The 12240-nt window shown below is 37.5% G+C and overlaps 1 protein-coding gene across 1 annotated transcript in view; it reads right to left on the reverse strand.

Moving 5' to 3' along the window:
* SIM1 (SIM bHLH transcription factor 1) overlaps positions 1-12240 on the reverse strand; it is a 45428-nt gene that overhangs the window by 9694 nt on the left and 23494 nt on the right. Inside the window, exon 9 of the mRNA XM_065632033.1 lies at positions 457-622. Within this exon, the coding sequence (XP_065488105.1) occupies positions 457-622 (166 nt within the window). The remainder of the gene's footprint in view (positions 1-456; positions 623-12240) is intronic.

A 12240-nucleotide genomic window follows, 5' to 3' on the forward strand; every position in this document is an offset into this window, starting at 1 on the left:
AGCTTGTTGCTTTCCCTCCTCAAAACTCACTTTTCCTGACTAAGATTTCAGTATTAAACTGCTGTCAAACATCTGGCAGCTTTCTAGATATGTTGGAATTATTAAGGAGTGAGTAAGAAAAAGCAAGCTTTCTCAAATGGCAAAACTCACAGTCCTCTCAAACCAAAGTATTTCAAAACCAACATTTTTGCTTGTCCTTTTGTCCGCTCCTCGTTAACTCTGAGCCATGTGCTGTTGTTGTTGATAATGATTTATTATGCATGCTGAAATATAAATGTTTCTAGCTTTTGAGAAACAGTTTAAAGAAACATATTCCTCTCTCAAGATCTTATAACCTGTCATCCTTTATTCCATTTGAGTAACACGTTCTTTAGCCCATTCTAATTACTTGGGTAAAATAGCAGTTAAAATCAAGATATTAAAAAAGATTTAATTTTGTTTTTCAAAGACAACTACCTGTGGGTATGGTGATGTCCTTGATTTTGACTTTGTGCTTGAGAGGCGAGATTTGCTTCCCTTTCTATTATCCGTTATGGTCGGAGTTGAATTTGCGTATGAGAATGCCGGCTTGGTAGCAGTGACCTGATCCAGGGAGAGCTGTAGTCCTTTATATTCAGTATCCCTATATAAAAGGCAAAAGTGAAAAAAAACCTCACTTCGTATCTTAATGGGAAACATTCCTTCTTTCTTAGTGGGGGGTGGAAACAAAAGATATTTTTAAGGAAAAATAATAAAACCATCCAGGGCAAGCCAGTATATCCCCCTAATACCTTTAAGTAGTATAGCTTACTAAAGAATAGCACTATTTTTATACTGAAAATATGATTGCTTCTTGCATCCAACTGTTATCATCCTCATCTACTTTCTTCAGTAATAAAAAACAATGGGATGGAAATTTCTGAGATTTATATTACAGATCTGCTTTGGTCACATAACTAAGCAGTAAATAGGATACTTTTTCCTCAAAACTCTTCTAACTGTACAACCACAAACTTACCACATGTGTATGTGTGTGTGTGTGTGTGTGTGTTCATGCATGTATGGGCATGCACATAACAACCTACATAGATGACTAAATAAATTGAACAAAACATTTTTTAATGGAAAACACTTCGTATTTAAAGTTGCACTTTTCTTTATTTACAAGGTTTCAGGCAATTTTTGAATTTTTCTTCTTCTATGCATTTTGTGTTTATTCTTCTATTTGGAGTTTCTTATAAGGAAAGAGTTTTCCAGACAGAGAAGACAAATAAATACAAATCTTGTGATTTAAATGGTCTGTCCCCTACTCACAAAATACTAGACATTTTCTATGGGAAGCTAGATATAACAGCAGTTTGTGAAGTTGAGTGCTATTTTCTTCAAATTGTCTAATAAATACATAAAAGTAAGGAAAACTGGCATCATTCACAATGCCTTGCTAGGCATAACGAGAGCCTATGCATGGGACTGCACCCCTCTGCACACATCTGCATGTCTGCTGGTGCTCAGGGGAGTAAGGAATGAGCTCTCCAGCTTTCATGTAGGCATACGGAACCTATTCTGATAATGATTTATTGAAAGAGAGCGAAGCAAGAGTTTCTTCCTGACCTACCTACCTGGAGCAAAAGAGGAAGGATTCATGGCTTTTCTCTTCCTTTGTGTTAATCAGCAAAGTAGGAGAGCAAGGGAAGAATAATGTTTCTCTTATGCAGTCGAGGAGGCAAACCTATTCATTCACACATTACCCCATACTCCGTTCTAAACCTAAAGACTCATCCTTCATGAATTATATTAATAATAAATTGTTCACTCAACATCAGCAACAATATCTTGCTCTATAATCACACATATATTGACGTAAGCCATGACAGTCTAACATTTTTGAGAAAGGAACTGCACCATAACCTGAGCACATCACAGCTTAGTACGCTGAAATACTTTCAGATAAAAGTCAGAGGCAGAAGGATAAACTTGATAAATCACTGAAATAAATTAAACAGGATTAATCTTTGAATGGACACAGACAAACCTGCAGAGCAGACAGATTAATTTATGCCAGTTCTACACAAAAATTTTTTTTCACCTGATAAACAATGAACTTGTTGGTTGAAGAGGCTTGGGGTTTTTTGCAATGCAGACAATGTGCATGTATCCATGTATATATAACACATGAAAACAAATCACTGATTTTGCTGACTACACTGTTTCCACTCCATAGCAGACAGAGATTGGCCAAGTATCATTAATGTTTTGTGATACAAAATTACTTCTTAGTGAGGTCATTTCTTCAAATTTTGGCTTTAATAGAGACAGGCCTCTGCTATAATATTTGCATTTCAAATATTCTGCCTGCAGTGAAAGCATCTGAATATTGGGATTTGCTTTGACCTATTTGACAGGTAAGGCTCATCCACATATTTTGAAACCATTAATCTTTCCTGTGGTTATCCTCAGAATTTCCATCCAGACACCTTGATTTGACATGCAAAGTATCTGTCTCCACAATTGAGTCTTACAAAATTACCTTGATGTTATGCAAAACATCAGAAACAAAGGATGTCAAGTAATCTTCATATTTAACTACTACAGTGGCATGAGATATTATCAATAGTCCTGAAAAAACTATCAGTCTCATCCTGATATACACATTCCTCCTGATCATTTGATTATAAGAAAAGGAAGGGTCCTGTGGTCTCAGTGTCAGATGCAGAAAGTGTTACCTCCAGAAAATAAAATTAACCAAAACTAAACAGATAAGTTGTTCACAGCCTTAGGAAAATGAGGAGGTTCTGTTCTGGTTTGGAATGTCCCAATTCTTTTGATTCTCTTTTTGCTAGGGAACCCATAGCTCAGTACTCCTGCCATTACCTCCCCATCTCTGGTGTATGCCACCCTGTAACACTCTTCTGCTTTCTCATGACACTGGAAGCATTTTAAAAAATTGGATGAAACAACATCCCAGTATTCAGACCATCACTCCAACACTGCTTGCCTGCTATTACGATCTGTGTAAGGGCCAAGCATTCAAACCCTACAGACTACACTGTACAACACTTGTAGGTCATGGGAATCTAAAAAAACCCAGGCAAACCAGGCTGTCCAAAACCTTACATGCCATTAGGTGCCACTTTTCTAAGTCTTTGCTACCATTATGGTGAGGAGTCACCCTTCCAGGACACCACACATTAGAATAAACATCACAAACTGGTATTTGCAGCCAGTTGCTTAGACAGTAACATCATTAAGCAAAGGGTAAGAAAAACATTATCTGAAGTTCTTGCTTCTGAATGCAAAGTTCTCACTTAGAAAAAGAACACAACTGCACTCTCCTTGAAGATGAAACACCTGGACCTTTCTGCATCACTAAGGCATGATTCAATACCATCTCAACCCTACCCTCGCACAGCTACACTTCAGAAGAGCCAAGATAGACACCAGAACACCAATAGTAACGGACCAAAATAAATACCAGAACTTAAAAAGAAAAGGGGGGGGGGAAGAGGCAGGGCAAAGAAAACATGGAGGAAGGGTCCTGTGGTCTCAATGTCAGATGCAGAAGATGTTCCACCAAGAAGTGAAGATGTTTGAGTATAATCATATGCACTGTGAGGCAAAGGAGGAGCCAGGGCTCCTAGTGGTACACAAACTACAGATGGAAATTCTGACAACTTCTTGGAGTAATTTATAAAACTTTCATCAACCATGGAAGTGCAATCTCCAGATTCCTGCCTCGGACAATTGAATCTTCTATTACACAGTCCCAGCAACATGGTAGTACTTCATCTTTTGTTCCACATGTAATCCAAAAAAAGGTGGTGGATATGAACCCCTTCCTCTAAGGTCCTCATCTTCAGGATCACACAGGGATCCCTACAGTCTACATCTATCTACATGAGACTGCTGAGAGAGAGAGTGATATGGCATGTCTTCAATTGCTAACAGTATGTTACTGACAATCTACTATTTATCTCATTTTCTGATGCAACTATCATCACTATAAAACATCAGAATAACTACAGGAAATTAGCTCTTAAACGAAGAACAGATGGATCAAACTGAATCCAGACAAGACCAAAGTGATGCTCCTTTCCAAAGGGAAACACATTGAAGACCTCCACCTTTTCATGATGGGAAACAGCCATTCTTTCCACAGTTGGATGAAAATTCTGGATCCTCTTTGACTCCTCAAAAAACTTGGATGCATATGCTTTTGGTAGCATATGCTTCCAAAAATGTATTATTTCTCCTCTATTTTGTCCCTCCCCCTCATATGAGAATCTGGCCTGTATGGTCAATGTATCAAGCACCTACAGACTGGATCACCATGCTTCACTCTAAGCAAAATCAGAAGACAAAGCATAAAATCCTCTTGCTACAACATGCTGCTTCCCATTTTCTTCTCAGATCTAACTCCCAGAAGCATTTCCACTCTGTGCCATGTCTCTGGTTCTTCCAATGCCCACTATAAAGCCTGAGTCTAATTTTGAAGCACTTATGGGTGTACTAGAGCTAGCATCATGAAAAACCAAGGATTGATGGCTGTACCAACTGCACTTGTCTGCCATAAAGCAATTAAAAGTTGACTACAAAGCATTCTTTACTAAAGGGATCTAGCTATAGCAAGTTGCATAGACAAAGGATAAAGGTTGAAGCAGAAGAGCACTTGGAAGAGGAAGCCAATCTGTTTGTACATGACTTGGATGCTGGCTGGATCTGCAACACTTGTGTGAAGGGTTCTCACAATTCAGCTTTAGAAGACACTTTCTACCTACTACTATTGCCAAGATGTACAACATGAAACATGGCTGCAACAGTCTGTCTAACGAAATGACTGATTAGCAGATAGACCCAAAAAAGAACAGTTAAGGTACTAACAGAGCACCATAAAGCTTGAATTCTCAGCAAACAACAGAGCTTGCACAAATATGGCACTGAGTCTGTGGATAGAGCTCACTGTGAAACAGGGGGGGGAAAAAAGGTTTTTTTATATGACCTTTTTGAAGGAAAAAACATGAGGAAAGGGTGAGGCAACATTGCTACAAATAATGTCGGGAAGACTGGAATTAGTGACAGATACCCAGTGGGCACAGGGTGGCCCAAGACAAACTAAAACTGTACACACAAGTTGGTCTTTTTTGTAGTTGTGTTTTTTCAAGTAATAGGCCGAAGTTTGGGACTACTTTAGTGAAAATCTGAAAACTAAAGTGAGGTTAGACATTAATATTAGAGAGCTAAAAGCACAAATACTATTGAAGATATTAATATTCCCTACTTAAAGACAGTTTTGGCTATGGAACAGAAGAGAATTTAAGCCCTTCAAAATGCTTTCAAACAGAAAGAGCAGCTCAACAGGATGTATTCAGAGGAAGCAGTAAAAAAATGACATCCATTAGTGAATAAAAAATATCCAGATTTGACCAACAGAACTGAAGAAGGACAATCAGACTCATGAATAGACATCTACAGATATCTACAACCATAAGCAGGATAACATTCAAAACAAGAAGAAAACCTTTAGAAAAGAAGAAAAAATTCTCAGTCCATGGAAAACTCTGCAAAAGCCATAAGAAAGAGCATATTTTTACACTAATGCCACAACATACCAGAAAGGAAGAAAAAGCTATACATGCAGTGACTGAGAATACACAGATGACCAACAGAGAGGCAAACGTCTACAGTGCATTTATTTCCATCAAAAGACACTAAATTTAGACACCTTAAAAAAGTTTCACAGAAATTAATTTTTTGTACGTGGAGTTACAGCATTGGATTAGAAATGCATTTCAGTTCATTCTCTCCAGCAGCAACCAAAATATCGGTATACAACTGAAAACAGATCTTACACTTTTTCTTAGGTATCTTTGAATTGATAGTCTGAGCACTCTGCAATGATCACACTGTCACTGGAAATCACAGTAAATAAAGAATAAAAAGGCATCATGTGACCACCTAAACCTGACAAACATTTGATAACCTACAGCCATGTCATTCCTTACACATATCAAAGTAATTAATGAAGTACAAGCTGAAAGTAAAAGCATTAGGTGACCTTAATGCAGCAGGTTCTTACATCATGGATACAACCATTCATGCAACTGAAGCAAAGTGAGAAGCATTATTCATGCAAAAGAAAACAAAGTGTAATTTTAATTGGTTGCACTATTATTTCTATTGAACCAAATTGACCACAATATATGGTCATCATTTCCTCTAGTTTTACACGCAAAATCTATGAAAAGGATCATGCACTCTGCATTTCTTTTAGCTAAAAATCAGAAAAATTATATTTGTTAGATTTTCTGCTGGTCTAACAGAACACTGAATAGAAATTGTGAGATTAAACTAAAGGTGTTAATGTCATTAATGTTCAGTCTATTTTGCTGAGCTGTTGCAATTCAGTTAAAATCAACCATGAAGGTGGTAAAAGTCTGGCACATCCTCATGCATGTCTAACCACAATACTGTAATATATCATTCTTCTACTTTTAAACAATGCCTGCAAGTTTTAACATTTCCACACTCCAGCTCATGCAATGCTAACAGAGCGCCATTCAGCAAATTAGTGAAAAGAGAACAGATTCTTGTTGTTTGTCATCTTCATGGCTTTCTAAATCAGCAGATGGTACAACAAAACAGACAATTTCCTCATCTACTGTGTCCTCTGTTCATGTACAATGTGTCTCAGAAATGTTTACAAAGGCCTCAGTCTGCTCATGAGACTCGTCAGGAGGAGTGTATGCAATCTCTTTAGCATCTTCCAGAACCAGTCAAAATAAGGAGGTTTCACTCAGCTCATACAGGAAGCCAAGTTTCAGGACAAAGTGGGGAAAAAAGCTGTTGAACCTTGCTGCTTAGTATGAAACTACACTGACGTTCAGTTGTGTGACCTCAGAGATACTCCCCGTTTTTCCATCAGTTATTGGAACGATGTTGGTAATCCTCCTTTCTAAAACTTCTCGAGTGAAAAGTCCCATATAGGCCTGACCTACTGCTCACCAAAGTAATTGGAAAGACCCTCTAGAAATCTTTCAAGTGGTTGTTTATCATTAGTACACTTGATGGTTAAGCAATGCATCTACTTGGAGAAGTGTGAGATCTCTGTGTTGGATCCCTTCACTAAGTTCCAGGCACTCATTTATCTCCACAAATAGCAACAGCAACAGTAGCTGTTTACATCTTGTTGAGTCAAATTTTACAGCCATGAGATCCACATACATGCTATCAGGTTTCTGTACTTTCTTTTAAAGACAGAGCAATCCAAGTGAGAAAGTTTAGTTAAATACATTCAGGAAAATTTAAGCACAAAGTTTCCTATATGAACCATTTAACACAAACATCTGATGATATCCTCTAGACAACTACTGTCAGAGAAATTTTATCTGTTCCCTGATTGGTTTCTCATCTCAGAATGCAGTCATGTAACTGTCAGTTGGAGCTAAATAAAACATCCTGGCTTCTAGATAATCATGGTGTGGCAGAGTTTTCAGCAATCTGAAGGTACAGTTTGTCATTCCCAATGACATGTCTAGCCATTTCTGGCTCCAAAATGAGCCCTTTGTACACTGTATTTGCCTTTATTTACTAGATCTGCTAGATGAAAATATGCACTGGGGATTTATTGTTGTTCGTGAATAAAATGCCTAAGATATTCTAGGTTGACTATACGTAAATATAATTACCATATTTAGTTACAGATAGCAATGAAAAAAAAAATCTTTAAATAAATCAGATATTATTACCTGAGTTCAATTATGTAACATTTATTTATAATGGGAGTGCTTTCCTTCAAATGCGAGGTGCCTAGGAGCACAACTGCCTAGAATTCATGTTCGGTGTCTATTCAGTGTTTGCCAAGTTAAATGGAGAAATATATTTGACAGGAGTTCATAAATGTTTGTATTTGTTAGAATCTGCCTGGTAATGAGAAATTTGGATTATAGAAACATGGCTGCAATGCTTTTTTCTTTTTTTGAATTGCCACCAAATAGTTAAGAATACTTTATCTGAAGGCATGCTAAACCATGTAGAACTTCATGACTCGCATCCATCCCATCAGCCTTTATTAAATCATTATGTGACTTCTTTGTACTCATTTGGGGTTTTCCATTACTTTAAATTCACCTGCACATCCAAAATAATATTTCTGAATAAACCACAGGTCTGTTAAATGAGACTTTAAAAGTCTAATTATTTTTCTTCCAACTACTCCTTTTCAGCCACTCCATAAAAACCAATGTCACCTCAGTGCATCAGCAAGTGCGTGTATACAGCACCCCTTTAGGAATTAATGTCACATAAACATGAGTTCTCACATGTCTATGTAAGACAGTTTCTGTTTCCCACAAAGCCAGACTGACAACAGTGCAACAGACTGCTGTTATACAGGGCAGATTTTCCCATCTCAGACTTCTTAATATTTTTACGTGTTAAAAATATACCTTGACTACCACTAACATCTTTGAGACATCAATCTAGTAGCCAAGTGATCTGGATTCAATTCTCAGCCTTCCCACAGACTACTGGTGCCACACTGGCCAAATCATGTGTCACAGGATTTCAGCGAGCACTTGGCACTTGCTTGAGCTTAACCTCAAGGCAGCCAGCATGACTTCTAGCTTTAGCAGGGTCAAATTTACCCCAGCACTGATCACCCCTACCTTAGCTTTGCTGAATATTAGCTCTGAAAGGGAGGAGAACAATATATTCTTGCAGGAAACACTTATTTTGTAAAATATCTTTGTCTGTCTCACCTAAGTTTTTTGTTAGAAGGAACAATCTCCTGCTATTAATGCATATGATAGCTGATGTTACTAAGCTAACAGCCCCTGGCTGCACATCTGCCACACATAAAAAAATACATTTCCTGGGACCAGTGCTCATGTCACTATTGATGCAAAGCATGTTTTTATTATTTCAGGATCCTAATGTATTCAGGACAAATGTTTTTAGCTATGTCCTATACAATTTATCCTTGATTAAACCTCTTCTGGATAGTTAATCATTAATGATTTCTTTACAGTTGCTGTGCAAACAGTTCATTCATGCCTACGACATATCAAATTTCACAGACGTGTTCTTTAATTGGATTCATTTATTTCTAATCTGCTTAAGCCCTCACTACTGTAATGCTTGACTAAATATACATTAAACTCACTTATTTAAACTGCTAAAATAAATTTGAGATGTATTCTATGAATAAAAATACTTGATTGAATACATGTAATATCGTTGTTATTGCGTACCTAACTGAGCAGAAATTATTAGAAATAGCACACTAGATAGCTATATGATATGCTTGAATAAAAGGATTTGAGACATTGCTGCTTAATTTTTGGCAGATATTAAAAATTAACAGGTTTCTAAAGGATTCCTATAGCACATTAAGGTAGGTAATAAGGAGAACCAAAAGGAGCTCTTCATGGTTTACACGAAGGATGTTGGGTGTTTTCATTTTAAAATCTGTGCACTTTTTTAGACAGCTCTGTCCCCTCATGGCAAGGAAAAGGGCTAAAACAGCTGCCAAGATACTTCCAAGATTTTACTGTTCTATGTTTTGTAAGTAACAGTAACTGAAAAATTGGCACAAAATCGGATAAAAGTCCTGTTTCTGGGTATTTAGAAGCCACAAAAGACAGTTATGTAGCTCTGGAGTCCGAGTTATTAGGCGCATTTACAACACTCACCTCTACAGGGCTTAAGTATGACCTTTAAAACCTAGATCCAGGTTTTTCTCTCTGAAATTAGTAGCCTTAAACGCCATTTTGGTGAAGAAACTTCTAATTTCTGTGTCTCACCACTTACACTAAGTTTCACAAAAGAATAATGCATTACGTTGCAGAGAGATCACTGATAACACAGACTGCTTTGAGTGTAAGAAAATGCACATTGTTGCATAATTATGCAGTAAATTAGGATTATACCTCATGCTGTACACAAACTCCTCAGGCACCGACACCTCAAATATCGTATATTCTGACAACTCATTCTGAAAATGTGAATAAGCTCAGAGTGGGACAGCAAGCACAGTGGATTTGGAACATCTTCTCTATGAGGAATAATTAAGGAGACTCCTCAGGACAAAAAAGAGGTGACTGGGAGAATAAAATAAGATCTGTAACTTATGAGCAACTCGGAGAACATGAGTAGGAAGCAGTTGTTCACTTTTTCTTCTAACACAAGAAGTATGGGCTGTAAAAGGAATGAAAAGGTGATGCTTTCACAACAAAAGGAGGCCTTTCTTACCACATTTACTTAGGCTTGGCAAAAGCTCACATAGTTTCAAAAAGTAAACAGATGAATTTCTGGAGAAAAATAAACCACAAAATATTGACATGAATACATTCAAAGATCTCCTCTCTTCTTAGGGAGTCATTTGAACTTCTTGAAGACTGAGAGAAAGTGCTGGGGAAGCATTACTGCATGCTTGTCCTATTTTTAAACTCTTTCCAAAATATTTGCTATGGTCACTACTAGTATGCATCTGATCCTGTATAGCTGTTCTTATATTACACTCTACACCAGAGTAGTTAAGCAATTTCATACTTCAGTTCCTTTGAAACTGTGCAGTGAAGAGTGATCCTGACAATTTGCTGTTATTTCTTTTAATAATTTACTGTAAAAGTTAATTTATTGATATTTCAGATTTTATCAGCTCATCCATGTTCCACATAATTAAAGCTTTTCTTATGACAATCTTCCTAAAATCATAAGGTGAACACTTCAAAAAATTAGTTAGCTTTTCTGTGATGACTTTCTGGATAAGCTTCTGTGATCTGATAATAGTTCATTTGAGAAAAACAATGATGTGCTTGAAAAATGGTTTATTGTTCATTCTCTTTGTTCCTCTATGGGAAATTTCCTATCTGCATGCCTCGTAACATACTTGTCCATCATTCCAGCCTGTTTTTTCTGAACAGCTGTGCCCCATGGTGAAGAGACATGTTGAGTCCAAAAGGATTCATGACCTCCCTCTGGTGAGGATGTCTCATTACAGTAGATCACTTTCTCTTTCATCGGATTAGTCCTTTCTTCTTGTAAGACTTTCAACTTCTTCAGAAGAAGCAATTTTTTTCTACAGTGAAAGCCTTTACAATTCCCTTGTCTAAAGTCCCTCAACTTTGGCCAAGGGGCAGCACTTTGCCTCGAAGAGCCATCATGTGCCATTATCTGCCACAAAACAACCACCCACTGTGATACTTAATAAACGCGTTTTGACTGACACTTATCTTGCTTGATTTTTAGAGGAGGTAAGAGAAGGAAGAAGGACAAAGACTTGCGTGTGGTTTTGGTATTTGGGGAGAATGGCTTTCGGGGTTTTTTTACAAATCAATATATCTACCTTCTCATTTCTTTATTTGTACCTGAGTTAGACTGCCTTTTAGCTCCTTCCCACCCACAGACAAACCTCTACTGCAGCCACGTCCCACTCACATTACTTGCCGCCTGGGTCTAAGGCTCTGTTCATATCATACTCAGGCTTGGCCATCCAGCTTTGATAGACGTACAGTGTATAAAGTGTTTATGTTGATAAACCAAGAGATAAATAGCAAGAAAAACCAATGTCATGAGACTAAAAGATAACACATAATACTCCATTTTATTTGATATTTTCCTGCTAATCACTGATTCTGTCTCCTCAAAGTATACATTATATGCTGTTATATTTCTTAAGTGGGTCCATTAAATGTTAAAATTGATAAAAGAACCTGCTTGGCTGCCTGGACCCTGTGGGCCACAGAGTAAGTTAAACTACTGCACATTGCACAACTACTGTTGACCCCACACCTTCCATCGAATTAAGAAGAGAGGATTTTTAATGGTAGTTAATGCTTTTTGATAATACTCCTAACAACATTTCTTCATTAATGTACAGAGTTCCAGAAACACATGCCCATGTTAAAATCCAGCTTACGAAACCGAAGAATAAGCATCCAGTGGGTTGAATGGTTATAAGTAGCGAAATACTTACTAGGCATATCTAAAATTTCTCCACAAATAAATAAAAAACGTTAAATATAACACAATAACACCTTGCTAAAATCTTATTTAGAAATGTCTGGCCAGTACCTTTGCCCTCTTGGACCTTGCTTGGACCAGGGCAGGCAGGGGCTTTAGCTGGCTTTAGCAACTCTGTTGTCACTGCTTCATGTGCACATTTACCAAGGGTTTCCAGATGCCTGGAAGTGTCTCTGACCAGACTGCACTATGTTCCCATAAAAATGTCCACGGCACTCATGCAGATCAATTCCACTGCCAACC

The sequence above is a fragment of the Caloenas nicobarica genome, chromosome 3, assembly GCF_036013445.1.
Source record: "Caloenas nicobarica isolate bCalNic1 chromosome 3, bCalNic1.hap1, whole genome shotgun sequence".
In the NCBI taxonomy this organism is placed as follows: Eukaryota; Metazoa; Chordata; class Aves; order Columbiformes; family Columbidae; genus Caloenas; species Caloenas nicobarica.